The 26,249-nt window shown below is 44.8% G+C and overlaps 1 protein-coding gene across 3 annotated transcripts; it reads left to right on the top strand.

The window, feature by feature from the left end:
- The first annotated feature begins 232 nt into the window (after positions 1 to 232).
- FYB2 (FYN binding protein 2) lies at positions 233 to 20,551 on the top strand. Of its 3 annotated transcripts, none has more exons than XM_090146726.1 (20): positions 233 to 386; positions 3,001 to 3,670; positions 4,286 to 4,480; positions 5,813 to 5,846; positions 7,562 to 7,650; positions 8,348 to 8,376; positions 9,572 to 9,603; positions 10,461 to 10,536; positions 10,879 to 11,011; positions 12,699 to 12,816; positions 12,912 to 12,955; positions 13,249 to 13,312; positions 15,019 to 15,102; positions 15,501 to 15,529; positions 16,226 to 16,286; positions 16,815 to 16,907; positions 18,474 to 18,555; positions 19,123 to 19,279; positions 19,441 to 19,474; positions 19,913 to 20,550. In XM_090146726.1, exons 1-20 carry the CDS (start codon positions 354 to 356, stop codon positions 19,920 to 19,922), a joined length of 2,067 nt encoding a protein of 688 aa, XP_090002852.1. In that variant the 5' UTR covers positions 233 to 353; the 3' UTR covers positions 19,923 to 20,550. The 3 variants fall into 3 exon arrangements, with proteins under 3 accessions (XP_090002852.1, XP_090002850.1, XP_090002851.1); XM_090146724.1 differs by lacking the exon at positions 233 to 386 and adding an exon at positions 590 to 690 and having other exon boundaries at positions 19,913 to 20,551; XM_090146725.1 differs by lacking the exon at positions 233 to 386 and adding an exon at positions 591 to 690 and having other exon boundaries at positions 12,915 to 12,955.
- Positions 20,552 to 26,249: the final 5,698 nt, after the last annotated feature.

Genomic DNA, 26,249 nt, shown 5'->3' with positions numbered 1-26,249 from the left:
GGGCATGGGACTAGATGGCCTTTAAGAGTCCCTTCCACCTCAAACCATTCTATGATTCTGTATTTGGTCAGTTCTTGAGAGATGAAGTCGAGAGCTGTGTGTGATCCTGCTGGCTGTTCCTTTCCAGCGCTGGAGACAAAGGTGAAACCGAAAGCTGGACAGAGGACTTCAAACTGCCCAACCCACTGTTTGCAGAATGCAAAGCCTTGCTCAGCTGGAGGGCTGATAAGATGAGTGGGAAGGGCCGAGCACCAGCCCAGCCCAGGTGAGGCTCTTCCCACACCAGGGGCAGAGCTGAGGCCCAGGTGTGTGTGTTCAGGCTCACTGGGCAGCAGAAGGGTGGTGAATGGGTGATGCCGGTGCTGGGCAGTGGGGCCATGGATGTGGTGAGTACAGAGTTGCTCCCTTTGCCTCTTCCACAGCAGTGGGTGAGCCACAAGGAGTGCTTGCTGCTCTGTGTCCCTCCATTAATGTGTAGAGTTCTGGCTTGTGCCTCCGTCAGCAGCAGGTGGAAGGTTAACCCCATTAGGTGGGTGTTCCCAGTGCTGTGTCTGCTCTCTGTGAGATGCACAGGGATGTTTTCCTTCCCCAGAGTAGGGTGCTGAGGTGCTCCTTGTGCTGCTTTTAGTTTCCTAGTTATGCTCGGAGATGAGCTGCAGTTGCTTCATCTTAGTGTACTGGAATGTAGAGGTAGGTTTTAATTTTTGCAATTGTTTGGAAGCCAGGGAGTTAATGAACAGTCAGTGCCTGCAGCATGGGCACGGCTCCAGGTGTGTGGGCAGAGGGCAGTGCTGGTTACACATTGATTCATGGGAGCTCCTGCAGCGATGGGGGGGATGAAGGTAGCATAGGGGCAAGCAGCCTTCCTCTCTGCTGCCCTGTATCTCATAGGGTCCCTCTCCCTGGGTCTGTTGTTTTTAGGAGAGCAGAAAACCCAGAGCTCTTTTGGTCAGTCCTTGCGTCAGCGCAGACCTCCGACTTCTGCTCCTTCAGAAAAATGTCCTTATTGAAACCCTAAGCTGGGCTTTATTCTGCTTCCTAGAATGATATTAATGCTAGAAGGTTGTTTTATTTATAGGGAGAAAATATGGAAAGTTTAGCTGTCCCCTGACTCTGTAATGCTCAGAGCTTTCCGGCCAGGAAAACTTTGTTTCCTTTTTGTTCTCTCCCTCTCTCATCTTGCATGCTTCTTTGCCAAATGTGTTATTATTCCTGGTGAATTATTTGGCCAGATGTAGCAGTAATGCACACTGTGAGCCCTCTCAATTTATTAGCAGATTCTCCTCACTTTACCCACTTCTCTCGTCCAAACAGTACAACTCCTCCTAGGGCTGGAAAGCACCCTGCAGAGACCTGGAAAACTCACTGCACCTCAGCTATGTGCAGAAACTGGGGATCATAGAATCATGGAATGGCTTGGGTCATTCAAAGATCATCCAGTCCCAATCCCCCTGCTTGGTTGTCACATACCAGATCAGGCTGCCCGTGGTCCCATCCAGCCTGACTTTGGGCACCTTCAGGAATGGGGCACCCGTAGGAATGCTGTAGGGTGCATCAAGAAGTGATAGCCCTCCCTTTAACCAGCTGCCACGTTGAGGAAAGAGGAATAACAAGTTGATAGAGGAAGGGGAACCTTGTCGCAATGAGCGCCTGGCCAAAAATCCCATTTTACAGATTCCCTTGCTCACAGTGCTGGGCACAGGCATGCGGGTGCTTTTTCCTTTCTGTTTTCTCTGTCTCCAAGGGCACCAGTGTGGAACTACATGTTACAGGAACAAAAGAAAACTGGTGAGGGGAGGTCAACAGCGCTGAACTCTTCAACTGCGGCTCGAGCACGTGCAGAAGCTCAGTGCTGTTGCATTAGGGCACCACGCCGCTTTATTTCCTGTCTGGAGTTGCTGCAGAGATCTGGTGCACGTGGGGTTTGTTTTAAACCCGCTTCATCCTCCCTGAGCCTCTGAAAGCTCCCATTCCCTGTGGGCTCGCTGCTGTGTTATGTCTGAGCAGCTCACGCGGCATCGCGTTGCTGACCGCTAATATGAAATATAATTGGAGCAATTCAGCCCGCTCCCCCCTTCCCTCCCCACCAAGGGCTGGCTCTTTACATCATGCACTGCCCTGTGAAAGTAATAAAGTTAGTGAAAGGGGTTATTCAAGAGAAATTGTCAGTGTTTAATAAATCGCGCAATTAAGTGCAATAAAACCTCAGTATGCTATTCATCTGTTCTGCCTTAACACTTAAGGCTGGGGCTTTTTTCAGAATAACGAAGTTCTGTCCTAGATAATTTTTTCCAATTTCCTCATTGGACAGGTCCTCACGAAGCCCTGCAGTCCTTCGTGCTGAACTAAGCTGCTGGAGTAGTGCACCTAATGTAATCATGGCATATAAAAAGTTATAGAGCAGTTCAAGGGCTTAAGTAGCTCGTAAATTGTTCTTCATATTTTCTCCTTAGTTCAGTTTGTGGCTGAGTTTAAGCCACAGAATTGCAGGCAAAACCCACGGACTCCTTCCTGTAGAATGGAATAGCTGAAAGGAGGTTGTAGAGAGGTGGGGGTCTGCCTCTGCTCCTAGGTAACAGTGATAGGGAGAGTGGTGATGGCCTCAGGTTGCATCAGAGGAGGTTCAGGTTGAATCATAGGAAAAATGTATTGGGGATGTGGCACTGAGAGAGACAGTCAGTGGGCATGGTGGTATGGGTTGGGTTTGGGGATCTTGGGGGCCTTTTCCAACCTAAATGATTCTGTGTCTGGGAAGAAGGGTGGGACAAAATGCCCATTACAGGCCATTTCAAAATGTAGTGTCGTTGATTAGTTCTCTTAGTTCAAAATTGCATATGGCTGTGGAATTGTGACTGTCTGGGAGGGGAACTGAGTGCCTTACCCCATGCTTATCACTGTGGGCAGAATATGTAGCCTCTTTTTCTCTGAAACAATCACACAAATTGCCTGTTGCTACTCTATAAGCATCTGCTTTGTGCTCTCCTGTCTTTCCCTCCCCAGGAAGGTGTGACTGATTTCAGAGCCCTCCGAGCCAAATTTCAGCATGACTCCAGCCTTGCCACCAAGCCAGTGCAGCCCTGCCAGAAGCCTTCCCCCAGGTTGGGGTCCAGAGGTAATGGCATGCCCAACATTAAGGCAGATGTGCTGGTACCCGGACCCCACAGTGAACCTCCCTGTCCTGAATCCCAGCCCTCTGCCATTGCCCAGAAGGCCAAGATGGGCCACAGGGAGCCAATGGAGCACAATGAAGAGTGCAAAGGAAATATCTCGGTGAAAGGGCTGAGCTCTCCCAAAAGCAGTTCTCCAAAGTATCCAGTGTCCTATTGCACCGAGCAGCAAGCATCAGTCCAAGCAGGCCCTGAGGATGCTCCGCTCCTGAACTCTTTCCACCATGCGCTACGGATGTGGCAGAACACTTTATCTGGTGGTGAGAAAGCAAGTACTGAACTGCCAGCCCTGCGGCCCATGAACCTCTACGTGCAGCCCAGCCCAGGGCAGAGGGTGCTGCGTGCTCCTGCTGCATCAAATGGCAGCAAGGTGCCTCCAGTTGGCAGCCATCCTACACCAGCCCAACCTGCCCAGGGGCTGGCTTCTGCCCAGGCAGCCCAGGGAGATGGGAAAGCTGCTGGGAGCTCTGCAGCAACTACATTGCAACCTCAATGCCTGAAAGGTAAAGTTAGCTATAATTTTCACATTATGTATGTGTGTGTATATAGATAGATAGAGATATAAGCACGTACAGGTGGTCAGAAACTCAACAGGTGGAACTGAAGGCTAGTAGAAGTTGGAACCCTCAAAGCATGATGCTGAACTACCCCTTGGGAATGCTCTTCTCTCCCTCTGAGATAAGGGAGGGTTCCTGGGCTCTGCTGTATTTGTCAAAAACTTGCACTAAGAAATTGTTCAAATTCTGAGAGTAGAATAAAGGGTGAGAAAAGGGAGCATCTATACAATCAGAATTGTTAAGGTTGGAGAAGAACTCTAAGATCACAGGCCCTGCCTGTCCCCACCATTCCGACTGACCTCATCCCTCAGTGCTGCATCTCCACGGCTCTTGAACATCTCCACAGATGGTGACTTCACCAATTCTCCAGGTAGAATCTGTAAAAATCTGTAAAAGTGGCCATTTATCTTTGCTTTTACGTTGCAGTAGAATGGTAGGAGCCCTGTTGTGTAATGTGAGTGTGACCTCGGGATGAAGCAGTGATGGTGAGAGGCATTTATGCAACAGCTAACAGCACTGCAAGGAGGGGTAATTGCTGCCTGTGCTTTTTCCATGGAGCAGAATCGAAGCCTCACCACTGTCAGCCAGGAGCAGGGACACAGTCGGACAGCCCAGGCAGCAAACTACCCAAGATAAGACCTCTTCCTTCAGCTGCATCCCTGGGTCCTGCCCCTCGGAAGCCCTCGAGACCCCCGAAGGTTGATCTCAGCTCTTTCCGAAGCATGGTACCTTCAGTTCACAGACAAAATGAAACAAGTAAGAGATATCATAGAATCATAAAGGTTGAAAAAGACCTCTCAGATCACCAAGTCTAAACCTAACCCACCTCACCACGACCACTATGTCCCCCAGTGCCACATCCCCACAGTTCTTGAACACTTCCAGGGATGCTGACCTTGCCACTCCTTAGGCAGCCTATGCCCATGCGTCACTGCTCTTTTAGAGAAGAAATTTTTCCTATTATGCAACCTGAACCTCCTCTGATGCAGCTTGAGGCTATTTCCTCTCATCCTATTGCTGTTATCTGAAAGCAGAGGCTGATCCCCACCTTGCTACAACTTCCTTTCGGGGACTTGTAGGGAGCCGTAAGGTTGTCTTCTATTATTTTCAGCTGAGTGGGGGAAAGTAAATTAAAATATGTGGTTTATTGATATCTATTAGGCAAGTGGAGATATGAGGCTGTTATGCATTTTTCATATCTTCCTCAGGTATGAAAGAGAGCCCATCAGTTGCAATGAAACTGGTTTTTGCCTCTGATTTGGGGAAAGGATCTAGTGTTCTGTGTTGGCTGGCTCACTCCATGCAGCTCTCCCCCAGCTGCAACTCCAACGTGCTGTGAACACCTTGTAGCTAGCTGTCACACTGCAGCACACTGATCTTATCACCCCACCTCAGTGCAAAATGCCTTCACTCCGGAGCGCACAGCTGTGGGAAGGCACAATAAAATCAGTAGAAACCGGTCTGCTAATCCCCTGCTTGTGTTTTTAAATACAACTGAGGGCAACGTCATTGAGTGTTCCAACAACAAGTGATGCGAAAGTTTAGTTTCCCATAATAAAACCCTATTGATGTAGGGTAATGGAATATTTTGGCCTGCTTAATGAGTAGCTAAATGCTGTTTCTTTATAGATAGAGGCTTAATCATAGCCAGATCTTCAGGCACAAAGTTGCTGAATTCAAAGGGAGCTGTGTTTCTATGATGGGCTCAGCTAAAACCTGGTTGGTTTTGGTGTGGCTGTGTTCACTGATCTGTGCTGAGCTTAGTAAGAATTAAGGGGAAAGAGAGAGGTTCTCACTGCAACTCTTTTCTAATGTTCCTACCTTTTCTAAATGTGTAAACGACACAGAGGAAAGTAGTTATTTCAGTGCCATCATCTGCATGCCCTATTGATATTGCTCAGTTATTGATCTCTGGAAGACCTGAAGTTGTTGCCTGGAAACACGAAATAATGCCATTAGCACAGCCACATCCCCTGGCAATCCCATTTCACGCCTGTCCCTGTGTGCTGCCTCGAGGAAAGGCCTCTCTGTTTCTGCAGGAGAGCAGTGTTGCCTCCAAGCACTAATCCTCTGTGTGTTTGTGTGCAGCTGCTGAGGAAGAGGATTACCTGATCCCCGAAAGGTGAGTGTATGGTGAGCATCCCCATCCCCTGGTGCTGCTGCACTTTGTGTTACGGCTCTGACTTGTCATAGGGTGCTCCTGGTTCTGTCCCAAGAGAAGCTCTGGTTCATAGGGAAGTATTCATGTTCCCATCGGATGCATGAATATACTGTGAAAATGAGAAATGAAGTGGCTGAACCAGAGCAATAAGTGCCAGATTCTTAAAACACCTTTGGTGTTTTCAGGACAAGGGGAAATGGTTTTAAGTTGAAGGAATGAAGATTTAGTTTGGATGTCAGGAAAAAGTTCTTTACTATGGGAGTAGTGAAGTTTTGGAACAGGCTGCCCAGAGAGGTTGTGGATGCCCCATCCCTTGAGGTATTCAAGGCCAGGTTGGATGGGGCCCTGGGCAGCCTGGTCTCAAATGGGGATGTTGGTGGCCCTGCCTGTGCGGGGGGGAGGGTTGGAGCTTCATGATCCTTGATGTCCTTTCCAACCCGGGCCATTCTGTGATTCTGTGGCTCCCAAGCCACAACATGAAGTTGTGCTCTTCAGTCAGGAGATGTCCCCACCAGCACTGACCTATGTTGTGATTAACTTTCAGCTTTTGCTTGTCAAGGGAGAACTGGTCAAAAAATAACCAGCCCTCTAGCTGTCAGGCACCACAAGGAAGCTGTCCCAGTAATACATTACATCAAGATTAGCTATCTTGCTTGGGTGCTTGTGATACGGTCTGTACAATAGGTCACTTGTTAAATATTAACCTTGTAGTACCAGGTACGTGGTTTAATTGCATAGCAGCAAAATAATGGGAACAATTCTCATCCCTGAAGCCCAGAAGTGGGAGCCTCACCTGTAATAAAATCCCACTCAGACTCTGGTGCTGCCTCCTGGGCCAGCTGCTCCCAGGCTCCTTTCCCATGTTTGGGGATAAACACTGCTGTCAGCAATGCCAGGCAGGGACCCACCAGCCCAGTCAATGCAGCTCAGCTGTATTATGGGTCTGGTGGAGGGCCAGGGTACATATAAACATCGGCCTGGTCTTCAGCCAAGCTCCTGGAGAACTATTCTGCCCCAGGGCTGGGCTATTTATCTTTGCACCCATTCTAGAATGGTGCTAATTTGAATTACCACAAGAGGGAAGTGGGAAAAAGGAAACTGGAGGGATGTGGGCTGGGGAGACAATGTTGAGTCTGTGTGGTGTATGCCATACTGGCATAGTCTGTCATTGGCTTTGGACAAGGATCTTTGCATTACTCTCTGATATCTGTTGGTGTTTTTTTTTTCCTGACTACGCAAGAAACATCCTGCTGAACAATGCAACTGGGTTGCTATTTATTTTGAAGTAGCTGCAAGAGGTTTGAAAGATGTGGCACTCAGGTTTCCTTGGGCTTTTTTGTTCCATTTCAACCTGAGGGATCGCTGTCGGTAGAAGACCATAATCCCAATGCAAAGTCTCCTGATGTGTTTTGAGCCCTATAACTGCACCCCATATTCATCAGGGAAAAGCAGTGCAGGGTCACAGGGTGGCTCAGCTGAGCCCCACATTGATGCAGGTCTCCTTTCCCCCTGCGGAATTCCTGATTTCACTTTGCTGTTTTGTGGGCTCAGTATCAAAGCACTTGAAGTTCTCATCCTTAAGATGAATACATTTTTTTTTTAGACTACTGAAAGGGCCAGGAAAAAAAAATAAAACAACCAAAAACCCTGTTCTCTCTTTTATCTTGTCCTTTCAGCACTCAACGTGAAGAGCAGCATAATTATGAGAAAACCCTGATGTACCTGAATCAGTCTGAGGACACCACAACCTTGTGTGTCATTGAAGGTACTCTGCAATACAAGACTTTTAAAGGAATTACATGCTGTCTGGGCCACAGCATTAAAAAGGGGAATAATATAGCTGCTTCAGCTTGGAAAAGCAGTTGCACGTTGTTTGGGGTGAAGAAAAAATGACTGGCTGTATTGCCTCTTGGCTCATGGACAGAGGGACAGAAGGGACAGACTCTGGGGTAAATTTGGATTTTGGTTATGAGATGATTCTCATATGGTAAAATTGCCATGAGAGAATTAATAAGATGCTGCCTATGGGGAAGAGAAAGTAGAGAAGACAGTGAAGCAGACCTCAATTTTTTCTTGGGAATGGGTATTTTTAACATAAGGATCCCTTCCATCAGGATTGCCACTGTTCTATTTTCACTTTTTGCTCCTTTTGGAGGGTGTTAGTTTTTGCCTTGTTCATTGTTTTAATCTTGCATTAGAATGGGAGAAAAGCAGCCTCCTTGAGGAAACTCACCATAGCCCTTTTGGGTTTGCCTCGAGGGCTATGAAAACTGTGGCCAGCCAAACTTATTGCTTGCAACATAAACCAAATCTAAATAGCAAACTCAGGGACCGTGGCTGGTGGGACCTGGTGAATGTGTGCCTGGATGCTGAGCATGGAATAAATCTGGGGTTTGCAACGTGAAGTACAGTGATATCCAGTCAATTAAAAACTAATACCTGTTCGCAATTATCTTTTTTAGTACCTAAGGTAGAACCTCAAGAACACAAGGTGAGTCTCTTCACGGCCTGTTTTGGCATTCTAGTCTTTCCTTCCTTAAAACTTTTGCTATTTGTATTTGCTCTATGCTGAGTGTTTCTGTATGTGTGCTGTCTGTGAAGACTCTCAAAGAATAAATAAGAAATTGCAGAGGGGGCATGAAGATTAATGAGGTTTCCAAACACAGCTGGGGAGAGAGTCAGTCCCCTTGACTTCCTCTGCAAGCATGTAAGGAAGTGGTAAAGTCATCTGGACCTTGGTGGCAGACCAAGTAATTGTCAAGCACTGGTATCAAGATCATAAATTTTGAAGGCAAAATCCACTGAATTTGCTCTGGAAGCTCCTGCCAAAGGTGAGCTGGTGCTGGTAATCCCTCTGAAGGCATAAAAACAATGAGCTTCCTGATCATGGAAGTGCACTTTGAGCTTTGGCTTATAAGTGAGGGCAATGTCTGTGGGGACAACCATATGGATTCTGGTCCTCTGCTGCAGGGATGGCTTGCTGCAAACTGCAGCTTGACTCTTCTCATGTTACCCTAGCTACAAAAGCAGTGGTAGTGGAGGTGTCCTGCAGGATGATGCATTGCACAGGGCAGGAATTGTCTCCAGAGAAGCCCTGTGTGGCTGCACAGCTCGCAGTGGGTAACTGGGCTGAGAGAGCATCACCTCATGTAGGGAGATGATTGGGTGTTGGTTCTGGCTCTGCTGAAAGGGGAAAACTGCTCTTTGGAAAATGTCAAACTCCACTTTCAAATGCTGACATGCAAAGCAATCAAATTGTCTAGGAAGCAGCATAGGCTTCCAAATTCACTTATCTATGCATGATTTGCAGAGAGGTTCTGTGGCTCATCTGTAGCCTTGTTTTATGGAGGGTAGGAAAATCTTTATTTTAAAGTAATGAAAAAAACCTCTCCCTCCTCTTCTGTAAGCTCTCCAACCTGTAATTGCTTTCATGCTGATGAGTAGCTTCATTGGCCTCATCCCTTGCACCATTAGACTATTTCCATGCAGTTTGTCAATATGCATATCCTCTATCCTGTAGAGTAGAGGAAACATCCTTGGCCTGATGACTATTCCAAATGTAAAGCTTTATGAGCTTTCTGAAGAAATATTTCTTTAAATGGTAAATGACAGTTCAGGTACTATGTAGAAGCTTGACTTGCTGCAAAAAGGACAGGGGCTGAAGACTTTCCTCTTCTTTATTCTAGAGACAGAAGAATTTTCTCTTTGGTGAATCCAGGTAATTTCCTTTCTCCTAAACTGCTTCTAACCCATAGCTAATCCAGGTTGAAGTTGGAATATTGTAACACCTAGGAAACAGACTGAAGTTTCATAAATTTTGTGACCAGGAAAAGGATAAATGATCATGTCTTTTGGTGTCAGCACTCAAGACTTCTTAGCTTGTTTTCATTCTAAAATGTATCTGCAGGAAGCTGAGTCTCTTTCCTCTGGCAAAAAAAAAAAAAAATCATATTGTCTTTTCATACTGAAACCTGAACTTTAGGAATGGAGAGGTATGGAGCTCTCAGAATGGGAAATCCAGTTCTATCTCTGAAGCTGTAAGGCAAGGTCCACACCGAATGTCACCCTGCCAGTGACCTATTTCAGACTCCTTGTGGTGTTATTGGCACTGGTTGAAGGCTTCATTGCTGGTTAGACTTGAAAAAGCATAGGATAAAAGGGGGTTTTCCCATTTCAGTGGGAAATATTAAGATGCTGGGGGGAGAAAGATGTCACGATCTGATTCTGTCAATTTATCTTCTCTAAATCATATTTAGCATGGCAGGAGGCAAGTCTTGAGAGCCAGGTATCACTGTGGGCACATGGATCTAGCTTGTCCATTGGTGCTATGAGAGAACAGTCATCTCAGCTTGTCTCTTCTGCAAGGGTGATTGCTATTACCCTGAATAACCAGTGGCCAAATCCAAACCTAAGATTGGGATCTGCCCTGATGGTACCAATGGTATTTATGGGCACCTACATAATTCAAAGGGAAAATGAGCTGCCTACTCTGACATGGTCATTAAGCAATCTGTGTGGTAGTGACTTCACTTAATGTCTCTGTTCTGACATCTCTCCCATTTCTGAAATTTGCAGTCCCAGAAGAGCTATAGTAGGAGATGAAAAAGAAGGAAAAACAAGTCTTGAAAGAGAGAAACAGGAAGTAAAGAAGGTATTCAATATAACCTTGAGAACATATTATGTCCTCACATTTTCTCCTTTTACCCTCTTTTGTTAATGAAACAATTGAAATATTTGATTCTTTAACTACTTAGGTTTTGGGGGTTTTTAATCTCTTCCTTTGTTTGCCTGTTACTCAACCAGAACTGCCTAAAAGGCATGTAATGCTGCCAGGAATCACATATGGCTATTGGAAATCCCTCATGGAAAGGGATGTGAAACCCTTCTAAGTCCACAGAAAGATATCTTATTTGCTTATACGTATATTGTATTAACTTATATCAGAAAACTGTATCTGAAGACTCAATCAACTGAATCAGATGTCTGCTCTCAGCCAGGTGGAAATGAATACATAATTCTCAGTGGCCAAGCCAGCGAAGGTGACAAAGGTGGGATGAAGGTGTCGTGTATGAGGCAGGATGTGACCAGTACCCCCCAAAGGCTGGCAAAAGACAGAGCAAAACCCTGTGAGTATCTCGTTTGGCTGTCGTGTGTTTCTTCAATGTTCAGTCCCATCTGTTGCCCAAATGTCTCTTCCATATGGGAAAAGATGTTAAAATTGAATGCGACTCTTGAACCAATTTAGTTAAACCAGGGCAAAAGGTTGCATGTGCGTTTGTATTCTGGTCTGAATCATTTATTTTGGTTTTGCGAATAGCTTCCTAAGTTGGTTAACCATCTGCATAACTCAAATCGAGGTGTTTGTTTTCCTAACAGATTGCCCTTATCCAAGGGAGCTGAAATACACCTCCTCTGCTTCTCATAATTTATTGAGTCTCAGAAGAGCATTTGGCTGAGGCTTGTGGTAGAAGCACATGGGAGCACGAGGAGAGCCTGGCGTCTCCCCCTGTCCCTCATTAGGATGGAGTGTGGTTCCTGGTTCCATCTTCTCTGTGGTTCCAGTGAGCCTTCTTTTATAGTTATGACATCTGACCTCAGTCCCCTGTCAAGATGCTCTGAGGTTGGTGCACAGCTCTAGATGCTGAGCTGCAACAGTCCAAGCCAGCCATGATTGTAAATGTAGGCTTCAGGTATAAGTGCATGGGCTGTATTCTGCTAAGGCTTGACTCTGCCCCTGCACGATGTTAATGTGAAGGAAAGAAAAGTAGCTCTGCTGGGCCATGTGGACAGAGCAGAGGTGTGATGGAGAAGGCGCAAATTGGCTGTGGTTGTTATCGGTGTGGTTCTGGGGATTTATTTCATTTTTATTTTAAACTGCTTGACAGTAATTTGGTTGGTGTCTGTTCCTGTAAGGAATGTTGCTGGTTGGTTGACCTTGGATGGCTGGAAGCAGTTTCTGATGGGCAGTTTTTAAGAAGTGCTAATGGTGGGCCTCCTGCTATTGCTCCACCAGAGACTGGCTCTGGGAACTTGTTTCCCTCCCTCCATCCTTCTCATCTTCAAGGAGAATTGCTCTCTTAGTGGCTTGTTTGGCAGACATTTCTGTGATTCAGTAGAGCATTCTGTGTGTTGTATGTTTCTGGTGAGACCTACTGTGTGCACTTGTGTTCATCTAGAAACAGTATCTGCTCTTACGTTTGTGGCTGCATTTCTATATTATTCTAACTCTTTCAAATACATCAAAGATTTATTATGGTCACTGAATAAAGTCCTTGAGGAATAAGCCTTGCCTAACCTCATGAGTTGCAGCTCCCATGCTTTGTTTCCATGGACTATCTCCTGGAGGAAAACTTTTCTGGGAGACTCTCCCTCCTCCTGTCCTTCCCAGCACATCTACAGGTATATTCTCAATGGATTGGCCCATTATTTGTTTCAGCATTGCTACCAACCATGCTAAGCTCTCCTACAATCACTTCTGCAAACATCTGTTAATTATCTCCTGGGATATTTTTAGCTGAGGAGGAATCTTCTCAAAAGCTGCCATAACTGAGAATATTGATGGATATTTTATATTTCTTTAATATACTGCAAAACTTGTATCTTCAAGTTTTAAAATATTAATTTTTTCTGCAGTATTTTGAAGTTCTTCTGAAAGTAGTCCTGAGTAGTGGCTTTTCTGGGCTCCTAGAATGGAAAGCATACCTGAAAGCTCTCATTTACTGTGGCATCACCAGTCAGTCTTAACAATTGCCCATGACCTGAGAGAAGTTGCACAGAAAAGCTCCAAAAGCAGAGGTCCTTTCTCATTTGCAGTGTACTATGGTGCTCCTGAACCAACAGAAGACAGACCAACCTCAAGCCCAAACCATCATCAGCTCCTGCTGACCCCAGAGGATTTGTACGATGACGTTGAGGGACTTCAAGACAGACTGTGAGTATGGGATGAACTCTTCACTGAAGCTGAAATGTCTTTTATAAGTTGTGCTGCCATAAATACCCATGTAATACTTCTTTCTTGCCTTCAAGCAGCCGCGCATCAGATGCCTCAAGTCCATCTGCTTCAGACAGCAGTAAGTGCAGCACACGGGGCTGTTTTTAATTTGGATGGTGCCTGGGAGATGACGTGAATACCTCCATCTAACTTTCAACATCTGTGATGTCTCCTCCTGGCCTGATAGCTCTGAATTCCCATTTAAACCAGTGGGGAGCAATGTTTGTATCTAGTGTGGAATTCACGTGAGCAACTTTGAAGCCTCTGTATTGGTAATATGTAAAGGCCTGGATGCATTTTACCCAGCAAAACTCACCTCATTGCTACCGAGTGTGATTTGTGATAATGGTGTGTCCTGGTTTTAAATTTCAGGAAGCAACTATGAAGAAACATATGAAGATGTTGAGACTGGGAGTGATAATCCAGCAAAAGAGGAGTAAGTTGCAGTTTACTAGCCTGAATTTCAAACTTGATCTTGTACGCCAGGTACTGGCTGGAAGCCTTATTTTCCTAATGCAACTGCAAAGAGTTGCTGTATGGGTGGATTTATTTCTCTTTTCTCCCTCTTTTCCCTTTGGCTGACATTTAGGAAGCAAAATAACAGTTACCAAATTTATGTCCCTAAGCAGCGAGGCCTTCCTATGAGAGCCTGTAACATTCTCCATTCAATGGAACAATTCCTCTTCTAGAGCAGCCCTGCTTGCATGAAATACGCAGGGCAATCTGACCCTCCTCTTGCACAAAAAGGTTGTTCAGCTGTAACTGAAAAATGGCATCTCCTCACATGCCAAAAATGCTCAAGAGACAAACAGGGGCACTGTCCTTGTAAAACGGACAACAAATATTTTGGATCACAAACTATTGGAAAGCTGAAAGGAGTCCAGGCTGTGAGCTAATGCCTGCAGCTGATATGCTCTATGTTACTTGCAACCTGCTCCTTTTTACAGGGCTTCTCGTGATATTTGCTTCCAGAAGGTGTGTTATAAAAGCAACGAGTTTAGCAGCCTCAGGTTTATATGTTGCCAGGGTTTCCTTAGTGGATTAAGAGGTGAAACTTGAAGGTAGTTGTGTTTTCACTTATTTGCTCTGTGAGGTTCCCTACCCTTGCAGATTTCCTGCATCCCTTTGTACGAAATAGAGACAGCCTCTGGGAATGGCACATGGGCTGCGGATGCTGCACACAATTACTGTGAGTGCATCTGGTGGCTGTGTTCTAAGGAGCAGCGTGGGAGGAATAATAAGGTGTTTCTGTACATCTGCTTTTCCCCTATGAATGTGGGACTCGTACTGGTGTGCATCTGGATTCGAGTCTAGTGTGCACCAGAGAAGGGGGGAAAAAGTATAGGAAACTTGAAACCCTGGGAGGTGATGGGGCAGTTATTAAAAGGTGACAGCATCACTTCTCCACAGATGATAATTCTTGGGGAAATGGAGGAGCAGTGCATCTTGCTGGAGCTTGCAAAGGAATTTTACAAGAGAGCTGGGGCTGAGACCAAGTTCACAGGGTTCACAACTCAGTATCTGAACCCCCCAAACTGCTCTTAACAAAATCTTTACGTATATATAAAATGTTTGTAATAGTACTTGTGTGTGGGTAACGTCCCCATGTGAGGATCTTGGTTCTATGTTGCTCTTTCCATTGAAAATCACTACAAATTTGCAAGCTTGTAAGCTTCAGAGGGAAATGCATGCACTGGAATGTCTGCATGAAGGGTGTATAGGAAAGAAATGAGTGATGAGGGGGGGGGGGGGCATATAGAACAACCTTCTAGATGTCTTCCTTTAATGTGAGTTGTGGTTGGCCAGGAAATTTTTGTCCTTTTCATTGTGAATTTTTTAACTCCAAATACATCTGGGTCAGAAAAGGACAGGAATGGACTTCACCTCTTCTGTATTTCAGCTCCAGATAACACAGAAAAATTCAAAGCTAGACAAAAGATTTGATCTTGGACATTATAATAGATCACCTTTTCCTTCATCTTTACCCATCTCATTGGAGCCATTGTTCATCCTTATTGTGCTGATAGGCTTAAAATGTATTGCTGGAGGAGGTTCTGAGCTTCATGTTCTCAAGGGATATGAGTGTTGCAGCTCACATACTTCAGTGCCTCCCTAATTAAAAATCTTTTCTATTTTGGACAGAGCAGAAAAACAAAAGAGATTTGGAAAGCTGTTTAAGATAGAAAAACTGAAGCTGAAAAATACCAGGTTCAAGGAAAACTTAAGGTAAGCAGGCTTTGGTTGCTCAGCCCTTTCCCCCTCTAAATCTGAGCCATTGTATCTGCAGTAATTTGAGAGCAGGAATAAGGAGCACAGCTTTGCCTGCGAAACGACACTCAAACTGCTTCTGTCAACTCATGGGGATTTGCTATGGCGGGTGTATGGTCCATCTATGTGGTTTCCTTTATGTCAGAATCCTGCAGAAGCTGGCCTGACAGCAGCATCCCCTGGCACAACTTTAGGTCCTTACGTCGCTCTTTTGACAAATACTGTTGGTGTCAGGGACCCCGTGCATCCAGAGCTGTTCTGCATTGCAAGCATGGTGTACCAGCAGTACTCACAGGGCTTTATGGGCAATGCTGATGTGAAAGCTGGTTTCTAACAGCCTTTTCCTCTATCTTCAGGTTGTTTTCCATGTCGGTGCCAAATTTAGGTAAGCAGAGCAGCATCCATGTCTGGCACTTGGGAATGTGTGTGGGGGGGGGGGAGATGGAGGGGGAGGGGAAATGATGAGTTGCACAGTGGGAAAGACTTCATGCATTGTGCCTCTCTGAAAATAATGTGTCAGTGTTCATCTGAAGGCTTAACACGGGATTGCACTGCAATTAAGCGTGGCTTTTGTTGTTGGTTTTGTTGGTTTTTTTTTTTTCTTCTTCTTCTTTTCTGGAAGATCCTTCAGATTTTAATATATCCTGTATGGCAATATGGGAAACAGTCCCTGCTGAGCAACAGCAATTGCACTCCAGCAGCTTTCTGCAAAGCTTTGGTGCTTCCCAGGTAGTAACTACCCATTGGTGGGACTAAGTTATGCCTTCTGTAAATGGAGTGGGCATACCAACTGTCCCATGCACGAGCCTGGGGATAGCGATAGAGTGAGCATCCCACATCCCTGGGGTGGGAACTCTGTCTGGGAGAGTGCAGCTGGGGCTTTGAAAACCCAAGCACCTTGCCTTGTGCTGGAGTCATGGCTGGTCTTTGGAGCTGTGGGATCTTCCTTTTGCATTTGCCTTTACCCCCTTGAGTTGAGTGACTTGCAGCACCCTAAATTCACTTCTGCAATAAATCGCTTTGAGTGCTGGATCCAGAATGACGTTTTCCAATAATGTTCTCTGCTGCCTTTGGGTGCCAGCGGATGTCTCCCAGGAGGACACAGTGTACGACGATGCTGAGACCGAGGAAAAAGACCCCAGGTGAGGAAGGCTTCTACCAGCACTGGCCAAAGAGATGAGTCTTCTGTGGACCCTACAGTGCCGGGAGGGTCAGGAGCGGGTCAGGACCCTCTCCTCTGGAGACAGTCCAGATGCATTTTGCTTGTGTGTTTAATTTGGCAAGAAACATCTCCCCCCAAATGCTTCTTTGACATTACATAATGCCAGAGATGTGAAAAGGAGTGAGCTGCTCACTGCCACACGGCAAAGTTGGGATCGTTTTTCTAAGGAAGGAAAAGCCCAGCTCCCAGTGCTGATAATCAGCGAAGTCCTGGCGAGCTCCTTGTCAGAAAAATTGCTGTTAATGGAAACAGCATGTCTTGTGCCTGGCTGCCAGATGATGGTGGAGGCAGCGCGTGCCTCTACAAAGCGAGCGCATGTTTGCGTCTGGGTGGGAGCTGGGGGGAGGCAGGGAAAAATCATAGCTTTGTACAGCCTGGGTTTGGGAAGGGGACGCGTCCTGCTTGCAAAACCTGAATTAGTGCAGTGCTTTTCCCTCCCTCCCCTCAGAGAGAAGGATGACAAGTACAAACCGTGGATGCCAAAATTCCTGATGGCAAAAGAAGCGAAGGACCGACGGAGAAGCAGTGATGATGTGGAAAGGTCTTTATTGGTGTTATGTGTTTCTCCCATGTTTAATGCTGTACGGGGCGAATCGTGCTGTGTTTCTCTGAAGCCATTTGCAGGAGCAGGATGCTTTTGCTTAAGCTAAATTTTAGTATTTGGCTGCTGCTCCAAGGCCCTTTAGGAAACTTTATGATGTATCCTGAATGCAGAATAAGCTCTTGGATCTGAGCTGTATGCAAGTGAGGGGTGCCTTGTGGGTCTTATCCTGGAGCCGTACCTGTTCTTCCCACTTAGCTGAGACAACAGGGTGTAATTGCTGTGCATTGGGCTGCTTTTTTGGTGTGCTCAGTTCCATTCCCCTTCCAGTTTTCCCTTGATCAAATATTCAATCTTTAATCACGAATCAACTGTTGCCATTTTGGCAAGATCCTTTGTTTTAGAAGACCTGCACACAGTCTGCATGTCCCCTTGCCCTTAATTCAAAATATTGAATTCTTTTCAATTTTAGTTTTCCCAGCCAGAATTACCGCATTGCCTCTTGTTGCACTGTTGTTATTTGGGCTTGAAAGCGAGCAAAATCAAGACTTTTTGGTGCTGCAAAGATTCTCATAGGAAGCAGGCGATTTCATTTCCCTTTTAGATCAGATAAATATGCATTGCAACGAGCTTTCTTTGTGACCCGGTCCCTGGGACTTCAAACACATAGAAGTCAGTGATATATTTTCTGGGTTCTTACCACAGAGTTCCTGTGTGGGGCTGCTGAAACACTGCTTGTTGTGTAGCACAGGGCTGTGTGTATGATTGTACAGGGCACCAGGAAGCTGATGCGATTTCATCAGCTCCTTAGAGAGCCACAGGTCCTCCAGCCTGAGTCTGCCAATGGCAAATCTTTTAACAGCTTAGAAATCCTTGATTTCAACTCTTGCTTCCTTTTCCTCTTAAAATTTAAAGCATGAAAGCCAACTGTGACTTATTTACTGCAAGTTGCTTTTCCTCCCTCCCATCTTAGTTTTAAAATGAATGCCACAGCTGTAATTCTGTGTATAGAACAGAGAGAGTGGCATCTCCATGGCATTTGCTCCCCTTCATGTAGTTTTAAGAGCCTGTTTTAATTTTACAGTGCCATATAAAATTCTGCTTTGGTTATATCCTGCTCCATGAGCTAAAAAAGCAACAGAAATAGGCAGGACTTATGAACCCCTCTTCATAAGTTGCTCACGATAAAGGTTACCTGGGGACCCTTTGTGTCTGAGTATAAATTAAAACAGAACAAGATGAATTGTTGGGGGCAAACTCGATTGTCTATGAAAACTCAACTCATTTGAAAATCTTGATGAAGTGTTTATTCATTCTCATGCCATTTACAGGGAGCACGCTTGTTCCAAAAGGAGATACCAAATGGCTCAAGTTATGCTCACCAACTTACCCACCCCTTTATGAAAAACAGTGATATGAGTGGTGTGCTTTGCTCTTATAAGTGTTTGTTGCAGCCAAGCCTGGAGCAAGGCTCTGGGTTGCATTTCCCACTTTTCCTAATGTTTCCCAATGCCAGGAATTATTTAAGCAGTGCTCAGAAGCGTGTGTTTCTCTCTCTCGATGCAGAAGTATCTTTAAATTCAAGAAGAGCAATGCAGAAAAAAATAAGATGGAAAAAGAAGAGAAGATATTTAGAGAAACATTTCTGGTACGTGTCCGTTTTTGAGCACTTGCTGTGCTAGAGGAGGAAGGATGATCTGTGTCATGTTTAAGATAAGCATGGTGAAAATTTTGTTTTTATTTACACTGGCAGAGATGTCCAACTAGCCTGCTGCATCATCTCCTCATCTAGAATCTCCATCAGCGATGTTGCCAGGCTTTTCATAGAACCATAGAATGAATTGAGACGGAAGGGACCCTTAGATGCCACCTAGCCCAACTCCCCTACAGTGAACAGGGGCACCCTCAGCTCCATCAGGTGCTCAGAGCCCATCCAGCGTGGGCTTGAGTGTCTTCAGTGAAGGGGCAGCCATCCCCTCTCTGTGCAGTGTGTCTCAGTGCCTCACTACCCTTACTCTAAAAACCCTCTTCCTTATATCCAGTCTAAACCTGCCCTCTTTTCATTTGAAGCCATTTTCCCCTTGTTCAATCAGAACAGAGCCCTCTCTTGCCCCAAGCAAAGCCTCACAACCTGTTCCCTCCACCCTTCCTTACTGCTGTTGGAGACATTGCATCTCAGTGTGGAGTAACGTCTGTCCTTGTTCTCTGTCTACAGTACGACAAGGAGATCAGAGTCATCAACACAGCAACCGCTGCATGCTCCATCCCCAGCAAGAGGAGAGCTGACCTCCCGCTCACAGCTGGAGAACAGCTGGATGTGATCGATGTCACCGAGGGCAGCGCAGTGATATGCCGCAATGCGGAGGGCAGATGTAAGTCTGTAGGAGCTCTCTGACACAGGTAGTCAGTGTACAATCTGGTTTTAAGGAGCAAATTGGCTTGGTAAATAATATTATGTGCTTTGTGCTGAGCCATTGCTGCTGTATTTGCTCAGGAATTTACTAATTTGCTTTTTTTTCCCCCCTTTTCTCAGATGGGTACGTCCTAGTGGAGTACTTGAACTTCAGGTAAACTTGGATATTATTTATTGCAATGCATATTGGGCTCTTCCAACCTAAACCATTCTATGATTCTGATATTTTCTTCTTCTATATACGGATATTTGAGATATAGAGGAATGTGATTTAAACTTCCGAAGCCAGGGGAACGCTGATGTAGACAGTATTAAATGTTAAATAAGTAATTCTTGGTTTAGTCTGTTATTACAGTTACATGGATTTGCAGTCACGACCTATATAATTTGGAGGTCTTTCACGGCCTTCAGATATGCCATATTAATTCATATCTGCTGCAAACACGATCCACTCCGCGTGCATCGCCTTGCCAAAACACCCCCCTAAGCTTGCTGCTACAACAGCATTTCTTTGCGTGCCCAAGAGTGATTGCTACAAATGAACCCCTTATTGCCAAGGTGCTTGTTGCTATGAAATTTCTTTTTCTGACAGGCAGTACTGACCGCCCCGGAGCATCCCCAAAAGTGCTGTTCTGAGCCTGGGAGAGCCCGTGGTTGTCAATGTGGGGAGCTGATGCCTATGTAAATAAAGCTTTACTTTTTACACTTGCTCTGGTAAGCATGCAAGAGAGACTTTGTGGGGTTTTTTTTGGTCTATTTTGAACGTAATCTCTGATTTTTCTCAACGTTAGTTACTTCCAGGATTACTCTCTTTCTCCTGTTTACCTCTGGAATGGCTATGAAATTTGCATGAGGAGTCTTACACAGTTTAGTTGCTCCACGTCCATCTCTTACTGTCCATTTTTAAGTGCTGGAATTATACAGTTTCCAATCACACAACATTGGATTTCCTTTTGTCTTGAAAGCATTGGGGCAACAGGTATTTATTACGTTCTTGCTGTATGAAGTATATAAAATAGTGGAAAAGTTGGCTAGTTCCTTTCCAAAATAAAGAAGGGGGGAAGAAATTAAAAAGTAAATAAAGCCTTCAGTAGAAATGTACTTTATTTTTGCAAGCTAACGTAGGCATCCAGGCCGTGTGAAGGCTGCCTTCTGGCTTCCCCACTGCACAGCAGCAGGTATGCACCCAACAGTTGGCCCTGTGTTCGGAATGCTGAGTGCTTATTTTAAGAAAAATGCTCCTAAAAGTAGGAGGAGAAATATAAACTGCTTCTCCTCGGTGTATCCAGTGAATACCTTTTCAAAAGAAGAAAGAAGAAGAAAAAAAAAAAAGTGAACTCTGAGTTTGTTTTCCAGTAAGGTTTTTACGTGGCTTTTGGCAGAAAGGGACATGAACGTAGCTGTGCTATGCAGCCCCTCCCCAGCCCCCTATCGGTGTGCTCATAAATAACCCTGAAAATGTAGGTGGCTTAATTAGAAATTATTAAATGTTCCAGGCTTAAGAAAACATGGCAAAATAAAAACGCTGTTTGCCACATGGCCATTTCAAAGCTGGCATCGAAGGCATCAGAAAAACAGAGCAAATATTTAACATTTACTTTCAAGTCTATACAGGCATTCTTATTTATTTTACCATGTGGTTACTATTAAGTGTATTGGCCTCCATCCATCCTTGAGAGAGGGGAAGAAAAAAAAAAGAAAAAGAAATAAAACAACCCCCTTCAAACATGCACAGCTTTGCACGCTTGCCAGCCTAAATATTTAGATTTCTCCAGGGGAGATGGAGAGCTGGGGGGCTGAAGGGTGTGCTTGGCCACGGAGCTGCTGGGGATGTGTGTCCTTCTTCCCCGACCTCCCAGGACCCTGTCCTGATAGCAACCAAGTAGATGTTAGCTCACTGGGGGGCTCTCCTCCACGCTCATGTTTAGGGCTGATCCCATTGGGAAAACTCCTGATTGCCTTTTCGCCCTCCTCCCCATCCAATGCTATGTCTATAAACGATGCTGCATGTGCTGCAAGTCTCTTCCCTCGTGGTGAAGCACAAACGTTTGCATTGGTGTTGGCTGCAGCCAGCAGTTTGCTTGATGCAAGGAAGCCTTGCAATGCACTCATGCTGTTTTTCTTCATGGATGGATTCCAGCACACGTACGGAGAGAAATCACTTGATATGGGTTGACTTAAGACAATACCAAACGCTTTGTATTCAGCAATTTGGATTAGATTTCCTTGATTAAACCACAGATTGGGTATACTTAGGTCAAGATGCTGTTTAGGAAATTGAAGTCTTCCTTTTTTTTTTTTTTTTTTTTTTTTTTTAAATAGCTTTGCTACTCTATCCTGAACAAATCAAAACTTAAAGTAATTCGTGTGTGCGTTGTAAACCCTGCTCCTCCACATCCCTTCTCAAAATGAAAATCGCCGTGCTAACATTTCCAATTTGCTCAATCCGAGGGAGAACTGGAATTTCATCAAGCTGGTTGTAGCAAAAAACTGTGATTAGAGAAGAGTGCAGATAGGGATGATGCTGGAATGCTCGCTGCAGCTTTGTGCTTTCATGGGATTTGCATCCCTTTGCATCACAGGCGTACATGAACAAGCCCTAAATTATCTTCTTTTTTCTGTAATGAGGGATTATTTTTGCAAAACATCTTTAAAATATGTCTGTGCTATGTCAATCAGGTCCGTCAGCTCCACTGGATGCATGCTAAAACTGAAGAAAACCTTTGGGCCTGGGTCAGGATGTGTATTCAGAGAAGCTGCTTTTGTTACGCTTGTATGTATTTTAAGTCTCCTTCCTGTCCTTTTGTCCAGCTCCATTAGTTGAAAGAATTGAATACTTTTGTCTCTTTTTATCTCTGAGTTTATTAAAGTGCAAATGTCAACCACAGAGACAGCTATCACATGCAGTGTAGTACACTGAGAACCACTTTCCACACCATCAACAGAAGGTAAAAGGCTTTTTTGTGATTATCTAATGCACAGTTACTTGCACAAAGGTCAAAACTGAACCCAGGCTCTGTGCCCTTCCACCATGGCTATAGCTGGACATAGGTGTCAATTTCAATGACTTGATCAACAACACTTTCCCTATCAGCTGAGGAAGTGCTGAGAAAGATGGAGGAGTCGTAGACCTCAGTATTTTTCTGAGCTTCATACCAGTGATATTCTGAAGGGCTGTTGCTGCTCAGAGCTTTTACAGTTCAGTATCTTAACAGAAGAAAAATCATAAATGCTCCTTGTGGTACAAACAACCAAAACATTGCAATGGGCCAATCTGGTTCCTATCCTGTGAAGGTGAGGATTGTCTGCCCCTGGCTGCTGGGATGTGGCACTACAGTCATCCTGGGATTCAGTTTTGCTTTGAGCTTGAAAAAAACAAACCACAAATGCACTGAGGTACAAAATGCATGAATAGAACGTGATACAAAATACATGAACATGCTTTCAGCAACGAGAATATATATTACCATGTCTACTGTGCCTACTTCACAGCTTAGTGAGATGAGGATAAATATCTCAAAAAAGTGTAGAGATGAGTCTTACAAATTAACTTCGATTTTGTCTTTAAATTAAGGCAGCTTCAGCAGGAATCTCAAGGCTTTCTGTTGGAAACAGACTGCTTTTGTCACTTTATTCGTGCTTTGCAGCCAGAGATCTGGTGGACTGCCCAGTTCTCCTAATTCTGATTCTCAAATCTAGCAAAGATACGTGCGTTGTGTGCACACAGCATCAGTTCTGCTGCAAAAGTCAGTGTTTGGTCGAATTCTGAAAACAGTTCATCTTTCAGGCATGGAAGAGAAGAGAAGCTTTGAATACAGCTCTCTACAGCTCCCTGAAAGGAGGCTGTGGCAGGGTGGGGGTCAACCTCTTCACCTGCATAACGATAGGATGAGAGGGAATGGCCTCAAGTTGTGCCAGGGGAGGTTCAGATTGGATATTAGGAAATATTTCTTCTCTAGTCAGGTGCTGGAATGGGCTGCACAGAGAGGTGGTTGAGTCACCATCCCCGGAGGGGAAATTCTCTCAGGAAAATTCTAGATGTTGTACTAAGAAACATGGTTTAGTGGGAATATTGGTGGTAGGTGAACGATTGGATGATCTCGGAGGTCCAACCTTGGTGATTCTGTGAACCACTAAACACGTGTCTGAGAGATGGACTGAAAATCCAGAATTACAGGAGGTTGTTTCCATTTTGTAAATAAAAGACGAAGAGAAATTCATGCAAGAAGGGCTCAGAAAGCCAAAGGAAAGCATGAAGTGGAGAGCCCACGCCAAAGTAGGACCCAAAGAAAGGCAACCATAACAGCTACACAAAAAATGGATCCTAAAACATTTCAGTCAAAACACTACAGAAGCTGGAGCAGGGATTTGTATGGCTCATTGGAAGAGGATTGATGAGAGATTCTTTTTCTCCCCTTCTTCTGAACCAATAAAAGGGTGAAGCTAAAAACTTGCACAGCAAATGGTACTTCAAGTATTTAGGCACACGGCCTGCAGGTCTCACCAGTATGACTGTGAGCTGTGGGGTTCGTGCACCATGGGAACCTGCAGCTTCCAGGAGCCCTAATGTGTGGGAAAGGCACGAGTTCATGTCCTGTGCTGGAGTCTCTTCCTTCTACACGGATGCACAAAAGATGACAGGAGCAGTAAAATGAAAGGGAGTAGACAGAACAGTGATTTTGTTCGAACTTTTCATCTGTTCTGATATGAATTGGCATTATAATCACACCAAAAAAAACGCACATACCACAGTTACAAACCAGTTGCTTCATTTTTTTGTACAACCCTGCCCACATCCCTGTGCTTGGATGCATGATTAGGATGCACGTGCTGACTATGCATTTCAGACCTATAAAAGAAGAAAACTCCCCCTGCCTCTGCCTGCACAGCTCCTGGAAGCTCAACAGCCCCACATTTCTAGTGCATAAATGTTTGCCAACAGTACAATACAAGCTGTTTCTGAATTAACCCATCCAGAAGCTGGAGGTTAACACTGAACTCTACCCTTTGCATTCTGTCACTCTCTTAGTTGGGCTGAAGCAATGTTGGGGTGAATCTGTGGCTTGCAAAGCACAGCTGTCAGTGGTTGGTGAGGAATTGCACTTGGAAGAATTCAAGTTTGTTTAGTTCCAATATATCTCATACACCCTGCTCTTCCTGGCATGCATGGTTTTGCATGTACCAGTAACTCAAATAAAACAGACCACAGTGAAACAGTGTACAAATGAGACTTTTACTCCAAAAAGCATAATTGGAGGTCGATAGCTTCGTAGCAGCTGAGAACCAGAAAACAGCCTATCCCAAGATAAAAAATAAAAATAAAAAGAGTGAAACTTCTCCAAACATCTCAAAACTTGGAGTGGGCACGGGTAAGGCTGTTTAATGGACAGCTTAATCTGAGCTGTTTACCAAGGAGGTCCTGGGTAGGAGCACATAGTGACCACCTGGCATGGCTTGGCTCCTTATTGCAGTGCTTCTGGTGGCATTTGTCTGGAATCCTGAGGCACTCTTGTTGCCTTGGCAGGATGGGTTTTGCAAATCCATATATTAGTTAGTGTTTGTATGGGTCTGAGAAGACCCATTTCTTGTGTTCAAGAAACGTTTAGATGTTGTACTGAGGGACAAGGTTTAGTGAGGAAATAGAGGGGGTAGATGGATGGTTGGACTAGAAGATCTCGCAGGTCTTTTTCAACCTTGGTGATTCTATGATTCTAAAACTCAAAGTGCCCCAAGGTTTTATCCCCCACTCAGAAATCCCACCTGCCTCCAGGAAGCAAATACTCCTTCCTGAGGGATGTGCTGCTGTTGAACTTCACTAGTCCTGCTGGGGAGGACAAGGGTAATTTTAAGGCAAGACATCCTTACATGCTCCACACAAACACATTATCAGCAGGGCCACACTTGTTACCAGGACAAGCACCTTGGTAAGATGCTAAATTATGATGATGACTTAAACAGCCTTTTATATTCGAATATGTTTCACAGCAGGGGTACTCCTAAATTTCTGACTATTTTCCTGGCCATTCGGCTACCCTCTCCTGCTCCTTTCCAAAGGGGCTGATCTCCAGCACCCAAAGCATCCCACGCTGCTTGCCTGGCTGGGCTGACATCTCAGCGCTGATCTGAAAGCTGCTAAGGAGCTGGACACTGCTCAGATTTGGTTCTAAGTGGTTCTTTTGTATGCAAGAGTCTGGATTCTCCATTCTTGCTCCTACTGGAGCACAGGAGATGCACACTGCCTGATGCCCACACTACCAAAGCTGTCCTCCACCCAATGGTATTGATTTCATACCGATAATATAATAAAAACCCATTACAAAACCTAGGATTAATACAAAGATTTCCAGTGTTTCCTTTAAAAACGAGATTGTTCTGCTGTTTGTAATCCAAACACCGTTGTGTCGGATTCTGCATACAAGAACTCAACAGCAAAACTGATGCTTTTTTGGCAGGTTTCTACTTTGTGCCGCTTCTGATAAAACTGAAGCTGGAAATACACACTAGTGAGAATCGAAATGTCATCTGTAACAAAAGTAAGGCAATTTTGTGTTCTTAAAAAAAAGGGGACTTCACACTGAAAATGTCCACTTCTCTGCCAGTAGATGGCAAAAATATCCCGTAGTTGTCTTCAGTACCTAAGACAATTAGTACAAAAGGTTTAATGCGTCATTCTCCTCCTTGCTGCTTATAGAAACTTTCAGAAAGTATAAATTAAAGTGCAACTGTACAAAAAAACAATCCTTAGCAAAAAACTTCTAGGGACATAAAAACTATCAAAATGATGGGTTCAGGGTTGTTTTTAAAGTTGAAAGACTGCATACCTGGGACCAGCAACGTTGCTAATGTTCTCCTTTGTTTTGTTTCTTAAAGCAAAACCAAAAAAGGAAGAAAATAACCCTCCCAGGATTTTTTGGCAAAGTTTTCATAAA

The sequence above is a fragment of the Phasianus colchicus genome, chromosome 9 (assembly GCF_987193195.1).
Source record: "Phasianus colchicus chromosome 9, bPhaCol1.hap1.1, whole genome shotgun sequence".
Classification (NCBI taxonomy): domain Eukaryota; kingdom Metazoa; phylum Chordata; class Aves; order Galliformes; family Phasianidae; genus Phasianus; species Phasianus colchicus.
The sequence above is the reverse complement of the archived record's forward strand: the minus strand, read 5'-3'. Positions and strand labels throughout refer to the sequence as shown.